The 22665-nt window shown below is 39.1% G+C and overlaps 1 protein-coding gene across 1 annotated transcript in view; it reads left to right on the top strand.

Moving 5' to 3' along the window:
* Positions 1-22665, top strand: part of Xpr1 (xenotropic and polytropic retrovirus receptor 1) — a 144880-nt gene that overhangs the window by 55008 nt on the left and 67207 nt on the right. The window contains exon 3 of the mRNA XM_021176967.2: positions 16633-16734. Coding sequence (XP_021032626.1) covers positions 16633-16734 — 102 coding nt within the window. The remainder of the gene's footprint in view (positions 1-16632; positions 16735-22665) is intronic.

Here is a 22665-nt window from a genome sequence, read left to right as displayed (position 1 = left end):
CCCCAAAATACACTAAGTTCAATTTGTGTTACTCATTGGAATATGATCAAACTTCCAGCAGCTAGCCCCTTAAAGATAATCGAGAACTTTCCTCCCCTCCCCCACCCTGCCAGGAGCCCTCAGCTGTGAAGAGCTTCACTGCAGCATCTTTATCACAGTTTTCTTTCCTTTTTTACATTTTTTTATTACGTATTTTCCTCAATTACATTTCCAATGCTATCCCAAAAGTCCCCCATACCCCTCCCCCCCACTTCCCTACCCACCCATTCCCATTTTTTGGCCCTGGCGTTCCCCTGTACTGGGGCATATAAAGTTTGCATGTCCAATGGGCCTCTCTTTCCAGTGATGGCCAACTAGGCCATCTTTTGATACATATGCAGCTAGAGTCAAGAGCTCCGGGGTACTGGTTAGTTCATAATGTTGTTGCACCTACAGGGTTGCAGATCTCTTTAGCTCCTTGGATACTTTCTCTAGCTCCTCCATTTGGGGCCCTGTGATCCATCCAATAGCTGACTGTGAGCATCCACTTCTGTGTTTGCTAGGCCCCGGCCTAGTCTCACAAGAGACAGCTATATCAGGGTCCTTTCAGCAAATGCTTTCTAGTATATGCAATGGTGTCATCGTTTGGAGGCTAATTATGGGATGGATCCCTGGATATGGCAGTCTCTAGATGGTCCATCCTTTTGTCTCAGCTCCAAACTTTGTCTCTGTAACTCCTTCCATGGGTGATTGTTCCCAATTCTAAGAAGGGGCAAAGTGTCCACACTTTGGTCTTCGTTCTTCTTGAGTTTCATGTGTTTTACAAATTGTCTCTTATATCTCGGGTATCCTAAGTTGCTGGGCTAATATCCATTTATCAGTGAGTACATATTGTGTGAGTTCCTTTGTGATTGGGTTACCTCACTCAGAATGATGCCCTCCAGGTCCAACCATTTGCCTAGGAATTTCATAAATTCATTCTTTTTAATAGCTGAGTAGTACTCCATTGTGTAAATGTACCACATTTTCTGTATCCATTCCTCTGTTGAGGGGCATCTGGGTTTTTTCCAGCTTCTGGCTATTATAAATAAGGCTGCTATGAACATAGTGGAGCATGTGTCCTTCTTACCGGTTGGGACATCTTCTGGATATATGCCCAGGAGAGGTATTGCGGGATCCTCCAGTAGTACTATGTCCAATTTTCTGAGGAACCGCCAGACTGATTTCCAGAGTGGTTGTACAAGCTTGCAATCCCACCAACAATGTAGGAGTGTTCCTCTTTCTCCACATCCTCGCCAGCATCTGCTGTCACCTGAATTTTTTAAAGATTCATTTATTTATTAGATATCAGGTGTTCTGCCCACACGTATGACAGTGTACCAGAAGAGGGCACCAGTTCTCATTACAGATGGTTGTGAGCCACCATGAGGTTGCTGGGAATTGAACTCAGGACCTCTAGAAGAACAGCCAGTGCTCTTAACCACCGAACCATTTCTCCAACCTCCGTTATCACACTTTTTAAAGACTCTCTAGCTTCCTGTCTGCCTGTCTAAACTGTTTCCTCTCCCTCCCCCCTCTTTTTGGTGGATAGGAGGTTGTCATAGAAGCCTTCAGTGTCTCTCATTCTCAGGAACCTGTAGTCATCAAAATCTTAAATTAACTGTATTATACTAAAACAAATACTGAGCTAGTTAATATATAAAAGGAACTTTAAACATAAAAAATGTAACCTTTGTACCAACTTTTTATATTTAAAATTATCTATATATATATTAATGAGGCAATTTTAGAATTGATCCTTCAGTTACTACACAAGGACCACTTTGCCATAAAGGACATGAAATAGACGAAATAGAACTTTTCTAGTCTGTCTGTCTTCCCTGGTAAGAGTCTGTTTCTGAAACTTTCATTTCCTTCCCTTTCCTTTGTTATTTTTTGAGAGTTTAGAATCTGTTTCCCTTTAGTTAGGAGACTAGGTAACATACTCCTTTTCTCTGTCCACCATGTCTTCATCTCTCTGGATGGATAGTCAGAGCCATCTGAAGTTGTAAATTCTCCATTATGTTTCTTTTTGTAACACATTACTAGAAGAAACAGCTTGTGTTTTGAGACATTGGCCCTTCTGTAGTCTTTTTAAAAATTAATTACTTTATTTATTTACATTCCCAATGTTGGCCCTCCTTCCTGGTCCCCACTAGAGTTCTTTACTGCATTCCTCTCCCTGTTGCCTTTGAGAGGGTACTCCCTCCCAGCACCCCCCTTCCCTGGAGCACCAAGTCTCTACAGTATTAGGCATGTCCTCTCCCACTGAAGCTAGACAAGGCAGTCAGTCCTCTGCTACATATGTGCTGGGCGGGGCGGGGGGCCAAGGAGGGAGAGCTCCGACCAGCCTGTGTTTGCTCTTTGGTTGGTGGCTCAGTCTCTGGGAGCTCCCAGGATTCCGGGTTAGTTGACACTGTTGGTCTTCCTTTCGGGTTGCCTTCCCCTTCAGCTCCTTCAATCCTTCCCCTAACTCTTCCATAGAGGTCCAGTGGTTGGCTGTGTTTGCATCTGTCTCAGTCAGCTGCTGGTAGGGCCTCTCAGAGGACAGCCATGCCAGGCTCCTGTCTGCAAGTACAACATAGAATAGTGTCAGGGATTAGTGCCTGCACATGAGATGGAACCCAAGTTGGGCCAATCACTGGACAGCCTTTCCTTCAGTCCCTGCTCCATTTTTGTCCCTGCATTCTTTTAGACAGGAACAATTCTGGGTCAAAAATTTTGAAGGTAGGTTGGTGACCCTATCCCTCCACTGGGGGGCCTGTCTATCTACTGGAGGTGGTCTCTTTAGGTTCCACCAATCCACTGTTAGGCATTTTGGCTAAGACCACCTGCATTGAGTCCTGTGAGCCTCTCACATCCCAGGTCTCTGGGACTTTTCTAGAGGTTTCTTCCCATCCCCACCCTAAAAGCTAAAATTTTCATTCATTCTCCTGGCCTTCTGGGCTTCTCCTGCGCCCCACCACCACCACCTGATCCTGTCTCCCCTTTCCCCTCCCCCTTCCACCGAAGTCTGTCCCTCCCTCTACCTCCTATGATTATTTTGTTCTCTCTTCTAAGTGGGATTGAAGCATCCTCTTCTTGGTAAACTTAAGATCTGTGACTCTTTTGTAGTATTGCATTACATGATTGACAATCTCTTTGTGCATATTTTCTGTGATCATTAGTGTTCATCAGTCCTTTTTTAAAAAAAATATTTATTTTTTACATTATTAGGTATTGGTGTGTTGGAAGACAGACATTAAGAACATGCACTTGCATGTAGGACAACTCAGAAAATTATGGCAAACGGGTGGGATCTAGTACAATACAAATGCTACAACACTGTTTAGTTGTATTAATCAGAAATTTACCTTTTTTTTTTTTAAGCTTAAGGTGCAGATGAGATACAGTGGGCAGAGATCAGTATGCTTGACTAGTCTGGGGATCAGTGAGTGCTGGACTGGAGGTTAGGATTCTGAAATCATATTAGTTGGTAGGCTTCAGTAGGAAGCACCGACAGTAAGCTTTGGTATTGTGGAAATGACTATGCAGGAGTATGGTCAAGATCTGTGAGTGGGTAAAACTGTGAAATGCAGCCTAGGGTCTGTCATCTTAGCAATAAAGATGTTATTTTATGACCAGAAAGTGACCCTGATTCAAGAAGAATGAGGTGGTTACCTTGGCTACTCATGGGAATGTTGTGGTGCCTCTCAGTAATATCTGAGTGCAGACACACACTTCAGTTCAGAAGTACATATTGTCAGACAGACTGTGTCTGCTCTGTATTTAATAGTTCAAGTCTATTTGAAAACTGATTAAATAGTGTTTCAAAATGGTTTTAGACAGATTTGAGTATTACATTATGGTTCTCTCTAGACATTTAACTTGTTTAGACTTAAGAAAAATTGATTTCCAATTAACACCAGATTTCAAAAGAAAGAAAATATTAGCTAAACAATTCCATCAAGTAGCATGTATTCCAAACAAAACCAGACACGTCTGCTAATTCAGTTGGGAAGACAGGACTGAACGTGATCCTCTTACTTTTTTTTTTTTTTTTTTTTAACTAGAATAGTTTTGAGTTTAATATATCAGTGAAATATGAGTAGGGGTAAAAACCCTTTGAGTCTTTAATTATTGTTCAGAATTTTATTTCTAGTATGCTTTTTAAAGTATTTGTCTATTATTTGTATGAGGCCAGCCTGGTCCACATAGTGAGGTCCAGGTTTGCCAAGGCTACATAGTGAGACCTTATCTTAATTTTTTTTTTAAAGATTTATTTATTTATTATATGTAAGTATACTGTAGCTGTCTTCAGACATTCCAGAAGAGGGCACCAGATCTCGTTGCGGATGGTTGTGAGCCACCATGTGGTTGCTGGGATTTGAACTCTGGACCTTCGGAAGAGCAGTCGGGTGCTCTTACCCACTGAGCCATCTCACCAGCCCTAATTTTTTAATTTATTTTTATTTTATGTGTGAGTGTTCTGCCTGCACTTACTTATATGCACCAATTGCATATACTTTTGAGAAATACTTGGTGCATGAGGAGTTCATCAGATAACCTAGAACTAGATGGTTGTGATCTGGCAGGTGGATTCTGGGAATTGAACCAAGGTCCTCTGCAAGACAAGTAATTGTATAATACTACTACACCAGAACTTAAAAGTATATAGTTCCTGCCCCATCTCTCTGCCTCTCTCTGTTTCTTTCTCTGCCTCTCTCTCTCTGTCTCTCTCTCTCTGTCTCTCTCTCTCTGTCTCTCTCTCTCTCTCTGTCTCTTTGTCTCTCTCTCTCTCTCTTTTAAACAAGGCTCACTCCAATTTATAGAGTCTCACCTGCCTCTGCCTCCCAGGGCTGGAATTAAAGGCATGTGCCACCACACTCTGTCTAGTCATGCATGTGTCTTTTAATAGCAGAAATAGTTCTGAGAAATGTGTCATCAGGTGATCTCATTGTGTAGATTATTATAGAGTCCTAACATAAACACAGATGCTATAGGTCAGTTACTTGATGTAGTCCCTTGAGAAATGGAAAACCTGATGATTCAGTGAGTAAAGCACTGCCATACAAGTCTGGGACCTGCGTTTGTTTCCCCAGAACTCATGTGGAGTGGATGCAGTCAGTGTTCCTATAATTCATTCCAGTGTTCCTGTGGCAGGTGAGATGGCAGTCAGGGACAGAAGGGGTGGAACAACAGGAGATCCTGTCTCAAAACAGGTAGAAGACAAAGGCAAGGACCAATACCTGAGATTATTCTGTGATACATGCGCACACATGCGTTTAGTGTGTACTCACAGAGATATAAACAACACTGGGGTAAAGTTTTACAGTAAACTTTTACAAGTAGGAGTGCACTCAAAAATGGTAAAAAGTATATGCAATAAATACATAAACCAGTAACATGTTATCATCAGTGACTATATATTGTACACAATTATGTTCTGTACCTTCACATGTAATACAGGCAGTTTGTTTACAGAACACTACCATCAACATAAATGATATGATGTTCCTGGAAGTTATGTTGACTTCATTGTCCTTGCACAGTAGTTTTTCAGCTTCATTATAATCTTAAAGATCTACTGTGGTATATGTGGCCCATCACTGACCAAAACCTTAATATGTAGTGGATGACTGATTTGATCATTACATTTAATATTTTATAGCTAGATCTAATGATAGCATCTGATTACTGAAGCATTCTCTTAACTTGAATTCTTCATTCCCTTCATTTATAATATGATAATTAATGCTTTTAATAACTCTACAACAACAGTTTTTAAAAACAGACCTTTTTTTGTTTTGTTTTTGTTTTTGTTTTGTACACAGGGTTTTCTGTGTAGCCCTGGCTGTCCTGGAACTCTATTTGCAGACTAGGTTGGCCTTGAATTCACAGAGGTCCACCTGGCTCTGCCTTCCAAATGCTGGGATTAAAGGTGTTGTACCACCATGCCCAGGAAAAAAATAGATCTATAAATAAGAATAAATGATAAATTTTGTTCAGAATAGTTTTATTATATAGCCCCATTGCATTCTAATTCTAATACTTGAAATATTAAAATCTATTATAATAAAAAACTGCAAAGGACTCTAAAGGCCAGTTTCAATCCCATCCTTTACATGAAACGCTTCATTATTTCTTGGATGGACGTGGTCACATGGTTTTATTTTCACATCTGCCCATTATATAGCATCCAGTTGCAAGTGCTCATGAGGCAGGAGACACCAAGGATCTAGAAATGGGCAACACAGACACTTGCTTTGTCTTCGTAGAGCCTGAAACCTAATGGTGACTTTTTTCTTCCTCTTTGAGATAAGAGTCTCGCTATATCTCAGATCCACTTAGAACTCACTGTAGATATCAGGATAGGATCTCACTTGTAAACCTCTGTTTCCATCTACTCTGTGCTAGTTTCCCAGGCATGTCATACCACGCGTACACTTAAGGTCAGAGTTTGAAATTACTGTGTTAAGTACATTATGTTGAGGGGAGGGGAGTGCATGCCATGACACATGGGTAGAAGACAACTTTGTGGACTTGGTTTTCTCTGTCTATCTTTATGTGGGTTTCAGGGATGAAACTCAAGCATTAGTCTTGCACATCAAACACCTTCATTCACTAAACATTATCTCGCTGGTTTCAGCAGTGACTTTTAAATGTGTCCTTCTGTAAAGAAGGAATGATGTAGTAGATTTTTGTTGCTTTATAATTTTTCAGCCTAGGCTTTTGTTGTTGTTGTTGTTTTAAATGTAGCCATGATTGTCTAGAACTCCCTGTTGACCAGGCTGGCCTTGAATTCAGAGATCCACTTTCCTCTGCTTCCTGCACTGGGATTAAAGTATGCTTGGCTTAGAACCAGAGTTTTAATAGGAGAATTTCATATAATGTATGAGAGTCAGAGAGCGTTGCCTTAAGGTACATATGTTTTAGCTGACATTTAGAGGATGAATTAGCTAGGGATAGCTGGGAAGTTTCCCCTATAAAGGAAAAGTGTATGTGAGGATCTGGAGTTGGGAGCATGGTACATTGAAGACCTGAGACAATTCTAGTGGGAAAGCACCCGTCCTTTTCTGCAGGTCACTAGCTTGGTTCTGAGTGTGAGAAAGAAAGGAATCCTTTAAGGTTGGAGCTGGGGGATGGACCTCTAGTGACGCTCCCTTCTGTAAGTGACTAGAGGAAGCAGACAGCAGCACAGTGGGAACAGAGTAGAACACCTAGGAGCACCGCAAGGCATCTGGGGCCTCATGGAAGTAGTGGGCTTGAGAGCAAAGAGGAGACAGTGAGGCATTGCACACATAGAGGCAATACACAGTAAACCTTGGGGCTATCCAATACTGTAAGCTGACGATAAGGCAGACCAAAGTGTGAACTGTCTATATCCTAACAAGGCATTTTGTAAAGCAAAGTACTTGACTTAAACTACTATCCCCATTTGTTTCATTCCTCCCTCCGCCCCTTTTTTGATAGGAAGTAGCATCTTTTGCTTAATGTTTAGAAAGCATCAGAGTTAAAAAAAAATGTAATAAGACTTAAAGCATTAATATGATTTTGAGTAAGCAAAAGAATAGTAGTTCTTTAGAAAAAAAAAATCAGTGAAGGTAAGAATTGCAGCCCTTCATACATAGAGTACACCTTTCTGTTTTTTATTTCATTAACTTAAGATTGATCAATAAAGAAAAAAGTAGGATTAAGTATCTTCTATTCTCAGATAAAGTTAATCTTGATTGGAATAACAATGGTCTGTCTCAGGTCCTATCAGATATAAATATATGTTCACATCAGTCTTCTAGAAAGAATCAGGGAGCCAGGGGTTATATAGTCTTGTGCCTAACTGTAGACATTAAGCTCTTATCTGAACTTCTCTACACACAAACTGATTCATTTGGTGACAGCGACTTAACCTGGAGGTAGACATCAATTCCTCTGCATGGCTTCAAGGCTTAAGTATATTCTGGTGTGGCAATAAGGTGTGCTCTCTTACTGAAAACAAGTTGAATGACCAAGTAAAATGAGGGTTTACTGTAGCAGTGTGGTTCATGAAGCTCCTTAAGAGAAAGCATGTCAGAGGTGGATCTATACCGCATTAAGCACTGTTTAACTAGGATACTTGTGTTATTTCACCAGTCAGCATGTCTCCAGGCACCTTTGCTGTATGGGCTTTTGTTTCAGTACTCAGAACACTTGCAGATTTTTTTCTATGTTTTTGGCTCCTGGAAATTCTCCTTGTTCTTTCTTAGCCCCACATTTAGTGAGGTGGCAGCTGAATCACATTATCACAGACTCACTAGCTTAAACAGTATACATTTATTTGTCATAGTTTTGGGGGCTGGAAGTCCAAGATCTCAGGGTATTGGAAATGGCTGGGTTCTAGTGAAGTCTCTCTTCTTGGTATGTTGTCTTCTTGGTATGTTGTCCTTGGTTTGTGCCAGCAAAGAGTTATCTTGTTTTTCTCTCTTTTTTTAATATGAGTTCTACCCTCTTGATCTTACCCAAACCCAATTAATTGTAAAGGCCCTGCTTCTGAATAATATATTGAGGGTTAGAGCTTCAACAGTTGAATCTGATGGGCAAAGCCCCAGCAGTTAGGAGTTCTGTACTATGAGGCTCAGTCTCTTTACCTTTTACTACTCATAATAACTTTGCTAAAATTGCTTCAGACCATATTATTAGCCTGGCCTGGTCTCATTTCTCTTAGTTCTTCCTACCTACACCCTTCATTCTCTCCTTCATAACTCAACTGCATGTCTGTCCTCTGCATGGCCTACTTGAACTCTTCATTATGTGTTAGCACCTTTGGGCATGTATTCTCCTTTCCTGTGCTTTCCTTTCATTATTAAACGGCTCTTCTGATTACTTACTTAGTGTCTGTTTTCTCTCAAAGTACAGAAACTGAGTTTGTTTTCTCAGTCACTATGTCTCTAATCAGCAGGTTGGTACCTGGCACATAGCCAACATTTGGGGGGCAGAGGAGAGAATGCCTGTTGTAATTATTTGCTTGTATATACTAATCATTTGTGTGTACAAAGTTTCTGCTCACATGGATACGACTTCCAAAATGGGAGAGATGATCTTTCACACCATTTAGAATGTGCTGGCAATATAATATCCATTATTCTTGCAAGTAAATAAAATTTATCTTTCTAGTAACCAAAGGATTTATGAATGAGTTTGGAGAAGGAGCTCCATCCATTTCAATATGAGATTTATATTCATATCCTTAATGATGCCATTTTATCCTTAATATTTGTAAATATTAATGTTGTTTTGATATAGTACATTCTAATAATTGTGTTAGCTCAGTGCAGGAGAAATTTTAATATTTAAAAGGTAGTATTTAGAAAAGTTTTAGTATTTAAATTTTAATTCATATGAATATTTAATGCCGAGGAAATACGGTGGTATGTTCAGTAAATGACTAAACATAAAAATATATTAACATAAAATTTGTAATCTGAATAGAATGGAAATATAAGTTCAAGAAGAAAACATATATGAATTTCAGTGTTAAATGATCTTGTTTTCATGTGTTTGACAAGTGCTTTTGGTTTTTCTGCAGTACTGAGTATTGAACCTAAGGCCATAGACTTGCTTGGCAAGTGCTCTACTGCTGCCTTGTGTCCCTAGTCCTTTTATTTGTGTATTTGAAAGTAATAGTGAATTTTGGAGGTAGTGATTAAATTACTGTGCATTTAAATTCCATTAGATTTTTTTCTCACAGTGTTGTTTTAATCACACCCCAACAGAAATTACATTGTCTCTAACTACTTAAATTGTTATATATCCTTAGTCTTAACTTAGAAAAGTGTAAGATAGGCTCAAATCTTTTAGGCGTTACAAGAGCAAAAAACTTGTGAAAATCGCTAGGCTCACCAGCTCATTTTACTGTTGAGTGATGCCCTGTTTGGATATATTTGTCAGTATTTCACATGGAAACTTGTTTGTCTAGCAGATATCAGGCACACATTTATTAGCATAATTAATATATTAGATTGTATTAAAGCTACTACAGATGAGATTAATTTCATTTGTTACATATCACTACTATGATTTCAAAGACTTTTTGCTCTGTGTTCTGCCAAGAACATTTAAAGCCACATTTGGTTAGAACTTTATGTGATAAAACCTCAGAGACAGACTCAGCTCAGAGATTCCTATTTAGGACCACAGAAGCCAGGCAGAATTCAGATCAGTTTGCACAAATTAGCAATTTAAATTATGGAATAAAAAATTTGAAGATAAGAAAGAATTTTTGAGATTACCTATTCAAATGTCCACCCTTTTAAAGAGAGAATGTAGAGAATCATCAAACTCTTAGGCAATGGGCAACAAAATCTGTTGTGAGAAACGTTAATTTTATCTGTAAAACAGTTCTTAATTTGAAGTAAAGAGAGGCTTTCTTCAGTGTGGTTACATTGAGAAAAGGAACAGATAAGAGGTTCTTTGACAGACCCCATAGCCCTGACCACACCCAGCCCCGCCCCACAGGCTGGCTTGTGATGTAACTGCTCCACTTCTCATCCTCACTATAGTGCAGACTGCTGTCTTCCTCATGATATTTTCTGTGCTGTGCCTGATTGCTCTTCTCTAGCTCTCATTTAGAAAACAGATCTGCTCATAATTACCCCTCTGTGGTAATCATTCTTTTCAGAAGGAAAGCTAGTCTTCCTGAGGCCTTGCCTGGTCACGCCTTGCCTCCCTCCTAGCTTCAACAGTCACCATGGTTCCCTGGTCCCCTGACAAACTCAGACTCTCAGATTTACTTTATCCATTTCCTCCTTTGGCATCTTGATACTGCTCTTGATGCTTGGACCCTCTGCTGCTCCATTGAATGACTAAATACCCTGCAGACTTCATCTCTAAGGACACTTCTTCAGAGACACCCCCCGCCCCCCAATCTCTTCTCCTGGTCCTTTTAGACTTGATATGGTCTCACTACTGGAGCTTTTTTAGTTTGTTTTTCTCTTTTGCCCTTTTTTCAGAATCCATGTTAACGTTAATTGGCATCTTTTTCCTAAGTAGGCTGTACTCTGTGAGAGCAGAATTAATGTATTTTGCTCATCACAACTGCCACATTGCCTGGTGTGTAGGAGGGACTTAGTATTGTTGAATGAAGAACTCCCAGTCTATTCCCATTTCTACTACACCAGTGATTTTAGAGTAACATTTTTATCGTTGGAATCGTATTTGCAATATGCTTTTTATAATTTATCCTCCCTTCTGTGGATGTAGTATAGTTTCTGGGGAAAAAAAAGAATTTTAAGTTAGTTATTCCTCGTTATAAATTTCACACTCTTAAAAGCTCCAACTAGTTTTCTTAAAAGCATGAAACCAGTAACACTAAATATTCTTCCTATTTTTGATCAGCACATATTTAAAAGTTTTAAAGCATTCTGATAAGAATAAAATAAGAAGTAACTGCATGTAGACTGCAGTGAAAATGCAGAGGTAGTCATGGTGACAGTAAAGTCAGGGCCTCCAGGAGTGTGCTCTAGAGCACTGATCCTAGAGGCTCCCTCAGAACTGCATTGTTAGTGTAACACTGGACCATAGCCTGAGTCCCCTCACTAGTTAGTAAAGCTTCCTTGCTGCAAAACAGAGTTTTCAGCCTCACACATTTGGAGGTATTGTTTGCAAGGGACAAGGGCAGGGAAGGATTGCTGTCCTAGACATTGAAAGATATTCTGGCAGTATTCATGGCCTCTACCCATTAGAGTATAGTAACCTGTTAAGTCAATTATAACAACAGAAAAGTTCTAGAAAGCAGATTGTCCACCATTGAAAATAAGACCTAAAAAACCACAGCAGGGTAAGAAGGCTTGGCAGATAAAGATGCCACTGCCAACCAGTGGTGGCCTGAGGTGGGGTCTTGAATCCCATACGATGAAAGGAAAGAACCAACTCCTGTAAGTTGTACTCGCCAGTTCCAGCTTGTCTCGGTAGCCAGCTTGCCCCAGAGATCTTATTTTTCTGTCTCCAGGTGCTGTGGTAAAAAGCAGTATTCATATTGTCCCAGCTTTTACTTGGGCTCGGGATCCAAGCATCAGTCCTCAGGCTTGTGTGGCTTTATCCTTCCAGCCACTCCCTCATCAGTTGTTGACTTTGAACATTAATAAATCATCACAAACTAAATCATCCTCATAATATTAAAATAATTTCAACATTTACATTTCAGAAATAATATATGGAGCACATGCTGATAATATGTTTGACATAGGACTTAAATAATGGAGGCAAAGTCCATAACCTAGGCATCACACAAATCTGGAAATTAGGGCTGTTCTTTTCATAAGCATTTTATGAAATACCAGAAATGGAATGCAGTTCACAGAAGCTGTAAGTTGGGCTGGAGAGGTTTCGTGTTGATCTAGCTAACCCAGGTACTGCATTAAAAGATTAAACGACTTCTTTGGTATAAAATTAAAATCTTCCCGAGAGTGGTTGTAAAGCGCTTATTAGATGGTGAATTTTGAGCCGTGGTGGTTGTTTGCCTTGATTGGTATTCTTAAAGAGCATGGCAGGCCGGATGAAAAATTGTCTGTCACCCACAAATGTGAAGTAGCTATAACAGTTGTACAAATGTAGAACTCAGACTCTGTGTATTAGCATAATTGACTGCTTAACCCAGAGTAAAGGGAACTCTCCAGCAGTGCTCTCTCAAGAATTCTTCATCTGTTCTCTATTTTTTTTTTTTTGCACACTTTATTTTTTTCCTGTTATGTTAATGCTAGTCAGCATAGGATATATTGATGTCTTACCAAGATTGGTACTTTTTTCACGCTAGCTCTCTTTGAATTGAGCTTAGTGTTTGTGTGTGGGGTTGTGACTAATTTTTGAGCTTAGGACACATCTGACTCATTAAGTCTGCTCAGGCTGCTATTACAGAAGTCACGGGCTAGGCGGTATAAGCAAAGGATATTTACTATTTCATCGTTCTAAAGGCTCAAAGATCAAGATCAAAATACTGCAAGGCTCGGATTCTGGTGAAGCTTCTTGGCTTCCAGAAACAGTCGGTAACATTGCCTTTCCACCGTATGATGGGGGAAGGAGGGAGTTTTCCGGTGCCGTTTTCTTCTTGTAAGAGTATCAGTCCTAGGGCTGAGGAGATAGCTCAGAGGTTAAGAGTGCATACTTCTCTTGGAGAGCACCTGATTGTTGGACACATGGAGTAACGATACGAACCTTACTCAGTTGCTTTGGTCCTGGACATCTTACCTTTTTTGTTTAAGGTCTTTCAGACAACATTGGAGAACATCTTTAGAAAGAATGAAAATTTTTCGGATTCTGCAGGCTCTTTGGGAGCTTTATCCACCTAGGCACAGTCCTAGGATAGCTTTCTCTCCTATTTTTGTTTTTATTTTTTAACAATAATCAAGTTAAGAATACTCAGTTGACATCCACAAACAGATTTGTGCTTCCTCTTTCCAGTTCTTCTTGGTCTATTTCAAAAATGCCCGTCTCGGCAGCAGGCACACTCTGCTGTGGGTCAGGACACCCTGATTCATGGGAAAACTATGTTTGTCATTCCCACCATTGATTTGGACCACACAACCCATCCAGTCTTCAGCCAGAACATCAGCAGTTAATTCTGTGGCCATTTGCTTTTCATAGATAGTACAAAGCTTGTGTTCATGTTCCTCTTTAATGAGTTTCTGGTGGTTGTTAGCTGGGAAGGAGATACTCAGCCTTATCTGACACAACTGACCAAAAGTCATATATACTTAAAAATTACTGCTATAGCATAACTACTGGACCCCATTTGTCTTCTCTTTTACTATTAAAAAATAATGGTGAATGAAATCCGTACAGATAACATTATTTTGTGCAGATTCTTTTAGAGTGTTTTTTCTATGAGTAGGATTGAGCATACCGAACATTTTGATAACTACTGCCAAACTATCTTCCTAAAGAGACTACAGATTCACATAGCTATCGACAGGGAGCGAGAGTGTTGATTTACCCTTATCATTGCCAAAGCGATATTACTATTTTAAAATCATTCCCAATCTGACAGTGAACTTTCATTTTATATTTCAGATCTTGAATTTATTTGGAATTTTAATGTTGAGCCTCCTTTCAATTTTTTTAATGGCTGCTTGTCATTTTTTATGAATTGCTTTAATTGGCCCATTTTATTAAGAAATTAAGAATAATTTTAATATTGACTTATAAACATTTTCTAAAATAAATTTTGCTTGGGATTTGGGGATCTGAACTCAAGTGTTCTTACTTGCCAAACCATTTCCCCACTCTGAGTGTAAATTTTGAATATAAATCTTTTATCAAGTGCTGCACATATAAAATTCCCTCTCCCACTTCTTTTTTGACTGCACTTATGGCATTTTTAAAGAGAAATACTTCATTTTGTAGATGTGTTAATCATTTATTTATGGTTTCCATATTTTGTGTAGTGTTTATGAGAGACTTCTGTATAATCCATTCTTTTATGTCCAAGTCTGTTTGGGCCTCTGTTCTTTCTGTCTTTTCCTAATCTTCTACCCGTGGTTTGCCTCCAGTTCCTGTATGGATCAGGTCTTTGAATCCTAGAGAACGACAGCAGCAGCGGTGTTCATGGATTTCTTCTGCTCAGCTGCCCTTGCTGTTGTTCCTTACGGTGTCTCCTCTTTACTCTCAGCTCTGACTTCCCTGTGTTGCTGAAACCTTACAGTATTCTGTTGTGATTCATGGCAGTTAAGTTGTATGTGAATAGAGATAACAGACTGCTGGAAGAAGCTGTCGAAGTAAAAAAGCAGAATGTTCACATTAATGCATAGATGGACATCTTTGTTTCTAAGTCCTTGGCAATGTTTTGCATAGTTGATATTCCTGAATATGTAACTTCTATATGTGTTTAAGATTATTCTTAAGAATAGAAGCTATATTTAAATTACCTTGCTGGACTTTGCTACTTTATCTTAATGTTAGTAGAGAAGTACAGGAAATATATATAACCAAGCCCCTCTCTGCTTTGGGGATTTCTTTTTTAACAATAGGTAGTAAAATTAAAATGAAAAATATAGAAAATATTTTTATTGCTCTTATTTTCAATTAGGTGGAGCAGGATGCTATTCTAAGCACAGCATCTGTTACCATGGAATTTCCTTAACTCAGGGTCAGCTTCCTTAAAAAGCTGGGGCCTGCTTTATGCTTTGAAAAGAAAATGATTCTCAGTGGCCTTGAGCAGCTAGCCTTTGTTAAACCTTAATTGCTACATTTACCTGAGAACATAAAGTAGTCATCCGTGTATTTTTGAAGAATCAATACAAGGATCCACATTGTATGCTTAGACTTAAATTAAATGAATAGATTTGATAACCTTTAAAAGGCTCTTTTGTTATACTTAGTTATTTAGGAGGGACACACTTGCCAGCTGTAGACAGCTTGGGCAGTCTGTTCTCTCTCCACTGTTTGTACTACAGGAACTCTCAGCCTTGGAGGCCAGCACCTCTGCTCACTGAGCCATCTCACTGTGTGAGGTGAGATATGACAGCCCTTTAAAACTGTTAGGCCCTTTTATCTCTCTTTAAAGTATTTGTAGTGCTGAGGGTATATATATGTGCGTGTGTGTGTGTGTGTGTGTCTGTGTGTGTGTGTGTGTGTGTGTGTGTGTGTGTGTGTTGTGTATGTATCATGTTTCTTAGGGAAACGACATTTCATTTATTTTTTTTACACAGGTTGAATATTTAAAGGTTTCTGGGAATGCACTAACATTCTAGGAGTTTGGGGATGGAAGGGAGCCCACTCCTTTTCTGTACATCTAAAGTTAAGGTGCTCTAGGTCCAAAAATGGAAAGTTTCTATATTTTGTTAACATTTGGAAGTTTAGTCAAATCTTACATGGAAAAAAAAAATGGTCTTGGAGGCCCCTGAAGCTCTTTATTCTGCATTTTCAGTAGATTTAATAGTTTGTAGGTTCTAGGACAAAACTCACAAAGTAGATCTAGCCTACAGAAAGACATATATCATTGGCCCACTTGATGTTTTTAAAATATCTAGATTTATGATACAGATATTTATGATCCTAGAAGACAGAAAGATCTGACAAGCCATATTGACACACAAAGTGACTAGGTGACATTTCTAGGAGTCACCTTCTGACCTGAAGGTGTCAGCTGTCATTTACCCACTGTACAGGTGACTTGTTTGAGTCATTATGTTACTGGGATGCTTCTGACCAAAACTGTGGACCATTAGACCACACCACCTCCTCTGTACAGCTAAAATAAAAATAAGTGAATGCCGGTATAACATAAAATACAAATCTAACCGATTTTCCCGGAAACATGCTGCACTTTCTTTTCTTCATATCTTCATTGCTTTTTTTTTTTCCTCTGAAGCATTTAATTTTCCTTTTGATTAACTGAATTCTACTCATTTCATCTGCTAGCCCTTGAACCTTCTTGATTAACTGCCTCTAGAAGGCTCTCCCTCTTAGGAAGTCTCAGAGCATTTCTCTTCTTGCCGTGGTGACTTAGAGCAGCAGTGCGCCTGCACTAGCCTCTTCCCACTCCAGGTCCTTACATACAGGCATCTACTTGCCGTTCCAAAGACTAAGAAGACTAATCTCATTTTTACCCTACTTTCCCCAGTTGGCCTTCTGCCCTAAATTTGAATGTTTTTTCTTGCTTTTCAGTTACAGATGAGGATACAGTTAAGAGATATTTTGCCAAGTTTGAAGAAAAGTTTTTCCAAACCTGTGAAAAGGAACTTGCCAAAATCAACACATTTTATTCAGGTGAGTAGTCACCAGGAGAAGAAACATTCTGTGATGTCCTCAGACTTGCTCGGTGTCCTTTGAAGCTACCTTATGCTAGCTTCTGCTGCAATAATGGATTTGTTTGGTTGGATTAAGGACATGTCTGGCACCTCAGTGTTTATAATTTATATGAAGTTGCCTAGGTTCTCTTACAGTTATAAGACATTCAGAGTTATAAGTTTGATTTTATCTTTTTATAAGTTTTATTGCCACCTCCAGGTTATTGCTTAGGTTAACTTTATGCCCTTCCATTCGCTCAAACACTATCTGCATCCCTTTAAAGCACTGGTCTTAAGAGTGTCATCTGCAAAGTGCTGTTGGAGTTTGAGAAAAAAGTATTAACTTCTATTTTTATATGTGTAGCGTGTTTAAAGTTTGTGTTTAATGTACTTCAAATAGAGATTAGTAAAGCAATGTCCTTATAATGGATTGCCTAGAGCATTGCCTTAGGCAGCACAAATCTCGTGGAGCCTAGTTGATAATTAGATGGTTTTGTGAGTCCAGTGAGTTAGATTCTTAGAGATTTCACTCTGTATCTACCGTACATTACTGAATTTACCCCTTCCTGCTTTGAATTACCTACTTTGGGAATACCTTTTAAAGTCTTAGTACTGTCATACTCATTAACAAACAAACAAACAGCAGCAGCAACAACAACAAAACCCCCCACTTAGTATGGGTTAGTCCAGGGATGACTATTCACATGGCTTTATTAGTTTGTTTTTTCTTCCTACCTTGTGTACAGTGTTTGGAAGCATCTTATTCAGATGTTCTCTCAGCAGCCTTCAGATGGGCTTGATTACTCTTTTTATGGCACAGTGGGAGATAGGATGGAGATGTGCCAAAACCCTAAAAGGCTAGATCCAGTATTCTTTTAGGTGCCATTGTATTTTAACATCAGCACTGCTATGTCGCTTGCAAAATGGATCTTTGGACATCTTACAGAGTTTGCTTCTGAACTCTTGGTTGCTCCCTGAGAATGGAGATGTCCAGTTCCCATTTAAAGCTTTATCTCAACTTTCTGTATAACCCTGGTGACTTAATTACCTGTGTGGACAGTCCATTTTGGGTTCCACTCTCCTTTGACATATATCTCTCTCTTGGCCATACTTGCCCAGAATTGTTCTCCTCTACATTAGTAAATCCCAACGTAAGCTTCTATGATCTATGTCCCAGCCTGTTTGAAAGCATGAAAATGGGTAGGTCTTCAAGAGAGAATTGTGCAGAAAGAATTGGAGTATCCCAAGGACACATGCGATTTCCAGTTGGGAGCTGGGAGGTCAAGGAAGAACCAGCTGTGGTGACAGAGAAGGGCAGCTGTTGTGGGAGGTTTCTGTAGTTTGAATCTGAACTGCTTTTCACAAGCTCGTTTTTAACCCTTTGTTCCTGAGTGGGGGTGTTGTCTTCAGAGGCTGTGTAACCTTCAGGAGGTGGGTCATGGAGAGCAGAGCAGGCCACTGGAGGTGGGCTTTTGACCGTTAGCCTTGGCCCTTGGTTGTAGTCTACTTTCTCTACTTACTGTTCTAGGTGATGTAGACAGCCTCTACCTCACACTGCTCTGCCACTCTAACCACTGCTGGGCTCAAATCTGAATCCATGAGTCAGGACAGATTTTGCCTCCTGTTTTTGTCTAGTATTTTGGCTACCATAATACAGAAGTAAGAACATTGGAAAGAGTATGTCTATCTTAGCAATAGATAATTTTGAATTATAGAAAAAAAATCTACTTTATGATTAAGCATAATCTTTTTTTGTTGCTGAGTTTTGTTTTTCTTTCTTTTCTTTTCTTTTCTTTTCTTTTTTTTTTTTTTTTTTTTGGTTTTTCAAGACAGGGTTTCTCTATGTACCCCTGGCTGTCCTTGAAACTTGCTCTGTAGACTCAGAAATAACCCTGCCTCTGCCAGGATTAAAGGCGTGCACCACGACACCTTCATATTTTATGTGTACTTAAATGTACCTCTGAGTGAGAATATACAAATGTTTAAATAATTTAAATGTTTTTAATCAAACAATATTTTATTGGCTTTTAATCTATTCTGTTTTTATACTTTTCTTTTTCGGATTGATTTTTAAGATGCTGATTATAGTCTACTAAACTGTGCATGGGTGTGTGTCTGTATCTGTGTCTCTGTCTTAAGATAATGCATCACTGTGCAGTTCTAACTGGCCTAGAATTTGCTATTATATAGGCCATGCTGGCCTTGAACTCACACTCTATCTTCCCAGTGTTGGAATTAAAGGCGTCTACCACTACAGCCAATCCAATTGGCTTTGAACATCAGTCTTGACCCATATTGGGTTGCAAGATTCAGTTTAAAACGTGATATCTTTGAGTAGGTCAGTTTTCAAAAGTTATTTTGGGTTAGCTATTATTAAATTTTTTTTTTGGACGGTGTGGGTTAATGACTTATCTGTGTGTATTGGCAGGACCATTGGGGTACAAATTGATAGTCACTGATTGAATTTCTGCCAGGTCAGGAAATGGTAATATGAAAACATGATTGGCAGAAATAGAATTTGGTAGTTGTTGGAGGCAGTATCACTTTCTTCCCTATTTAGCTGCTTCCTGTACTGCAGATTGTCTTATAGACTGCAGTCCTCAGATACTCAAGCCCAAGAGAAACCATAAGTAACACATGAGCTTTGGTAAGGATTGAGAGGAGATCTCACTATTTACCCAGGCTTCTCTCAGACGATCCATATGCCACCTATTTGAGCTTATTTTTATTAGCTCACCTTAAGCCACTTGGATCTCACCAATTACTTAATACCTAAAAAATGGTCAGCCTTTAAGTGACTTCAGGATCCAAACATTTCAATACCTCCCAATTTTGTGTCTTTCTAATCATATCAAAAAACCAAAACTAAATACAATAATAAAAATTTAATTCTATCAACTGATTACATTTTGAAATTTTTAACCTTAAGTTTTTATTTTTGTTTACTTTTAAGATTTTAAAAAACGATTTTAACCTTCCTAAGCCAACATATACTTGCTTATAAAATAGTCAAATTAATTCTACTTATTAAAAGTAAGAAGCCAGGGCTAGAGAGATGGCTCAGCCTTTAAGAGCACGGACTGCTCTTCCAAAGGCCCTGAGTTCAAATCCCAGCAACCACATGGTACCTCACAACCGTCTATAATGGAATCTGATGCCCTCTTCTGGTGTGTCTGAAGACAGCTAAATTTTTAAAAAAGCAAGGAGCTATTTTCAGTTGTTGAAAACCTGACATAAATTATTCTTATTTTTTACTGTATGTTTTTGTTTATTTTTTTAAAGATTTATTTATTTGTTTTATATATATGAGTACACTGTAGATGTTTACAGATACACCAGAAGGGGGCATCAGATCCCATTATAGATGGTTGTAAGCATCATGTGGTTGCTGGGAATTGAACTCAGGACCTCTGGAAGAACAGTCAGTCCTCTTAACCACTGAGCCAACTCTCAACCCCTGTCTTGTTTAATTTTTAAAGGGCAGTTATTTATATTTGTGGAAAAAGGTTTTCACAATTGAAAGACCATGGGGGAAAAAGGGGAGTTTTAAAAATGAGGAACCCCAGTTTCCAAGATGAACATAACTGTGAATATCTTCAGTAAAATACTTGAAGCCAAATTCACCAGTACATTTAAAAGTTCATGCATGATCAAGTTAGTTTCATTCCAGGAATGCAAGGATGTTTCAGTAGCACATAAATAGAATCAAGAGCCCCAAATCACACGATCATTTCAATAAATGTAAAAACAAAAACAAACATCCTGTGATAAAATTAAACATTCCTTCATTATAAAAGCCCTGAATAAAGCAAACTAGTAATAGAAGGATCCTGCCTCAGCGCAGTGAAGGTGGCATATGGCAGACCTATACATAGCCAATATAATAAATAGGAACAATCTGAGAGCATTTTCTCTAAATGAGAAGTGGGCTTCTCCCCTTGTCACTCCTGCTCAGTGTGGTGCTTGGAATCTTTGCCAGACCTTTAAGACAAGAGAAAGGATAAAGGATGCAAAGAGAAAATGAAGAAGTCAAATTGTCCTTGTTTGTAGATGCTATACTGGAAAGACTTGAAGACTACCAGAATTCTTGGTTTAATAAATGTAGCAAAGTAGCAAGATATAAAAGAAAGCATTGAAAAGTAGTAGCTATTCCATAGCCAATAGTGAGCTTACTAAAAAGAGCTTGGGAATACATTCAGTTACCTCAAGTCAGAAAGGGTAGGGGAGGAGGAGAGGGCATGGATGTGAGAGCAGAATGGCATAAGCTTACTGCACATGCAGTGACAATGCACATGCAGTGAAAGCCTGAAGGAAGAGCACGTTGAGATAGAGGCTCCCGTATGTGCTCAGGTTAGCAGGATTACTGTGACTAGCAGACCACACTTGCCAAAGCAGTCTTTGCACCCAGTGCCATGCCATCCTTCCCAGAAGCAGAAAAAACAACTGGAAAATGATCTGAAACAAAGATACCTGTAGCCAGAATTTTGATTGAGGGTTCCTTTTTCTTCTACCCTTTTCCACCTCCCTTCTCTTTCAACCTCCCAACACTGAGGGGGGGGGGGGGAGAGAGAGAGAGAGAGAGAGAGAGAGAGAGAGAGAGAGAGAGAGAGAGAGAGAGAGAGATCCCTGAATAGTCAGGGGTAGGTATATTGGAAATGACAAGAGCAGGCAACTTGCTGTATTTCAGTCAGGGGGTCTCATTGTGTGTGAATTAGCTCTGGGTGCTCAGTTGACTAAACTCGGCCGTCTATCACTAGACTGTATAGTGATCAAGTAGTATTCAAATAGTTTGCCGATTGTTTCATTCCTAAGAAAAACCTTGATCAATTAACCACAGCTAAAAATCTTATAGGTTGAACCATTCTCAATAGTAATTCACCCAGCTGCCTTTTATGATAAGCACAGCTAGTTTGTTTTGGGTTGTTAGTTATATGCTACCACCTGGCCCTTCTATTCCAGAGTGAGTGTTTTTGATGCTACTGAAATCAAAGAACCATGATGAGTCTCTCTCTGATGAATGTGCCTATTCTGTGGTGGAAAGCAGACTCAGAGCTCTTTACTGATGCAGGTGCCTTCTTCAGTGACTTACTTCCTACAATAGCCACTGAAGGGATCTTTCTGGGCCTCCTGAGAGAGAATGTTGTTGGTTTTAGAGATGGAGAGAGTGATTTCTTGAATCTATAAACGGATCCCAGATAAATGGAACTATAAGGATAGGTTAAATTAATTTGGAACGAGCAGTAAAATCTGATTTTAGTTTTTAATAAAGTTTAAAATCATCAGACATACATGAAAAATAAATGATCAAGCATAAGAAAATGAAAGTCAGGTAGTTAAGGATAGAGATGAATCTTGGAAGCATCCAGTAGTAATAACTTCTGAGAAACAGTCGTGCAAAGGAAGCAGCAGAGCCAGAGACAACAGAAGACTAAATCCTCACTGTAGCATGTGTAATAGTCTCAGAGTTACAGAGGCTAGCACTCTGAGGGCATGGGTCATAGAGAACCCTTGTTATTGTTATTGTCTAATCACCATTGTTTTGCATTTTACAATTCACTTAATCTTTATGAGTATTTTGTAGGAGTTACAGCTTTATCTCACCTGTGAAAGGCTTACAAGAGTTGAAGAAATAAATGAACTAAAATTATAAGAGCTAATAGCAAAGATTTTAACACAAATCTGCCTAGTTCCATATATTAAATTATGACCTTAGAATGTAAGTTACAATTATTTTATCAAGTAATTGACCTTCCATAACAATTGGTTCTGCATCTCTGAATCAACCAATATATTTGGGAAGGTAATCAGGAAAGCTAAAGGCATAGCTCGGTGGTAGAGCACATTAGTAGCATGTATGAGACCATGGAATCCATCCCTAGCATGGCAAGTGTGTGTGTGTGTGTGTGTGTGT

This window comes from Mus caroli, chromosome 1, assembly GCF_900094665.2.
Source record: "Mus caroli chromosome 1, CAROLI_EIJ_v1.1, whole genome shotgun sequence".
Taxonomy (NCBI): Eukaryota; Metazoa; Chordata; class Mammalia; order Rodentia; family Muridae; genus Mus; species Mus caroli.
Note: the sequence above shows the minus strand (reverse complement) of the source record. Positions and strands in the feature narration are given on the sequence as shown.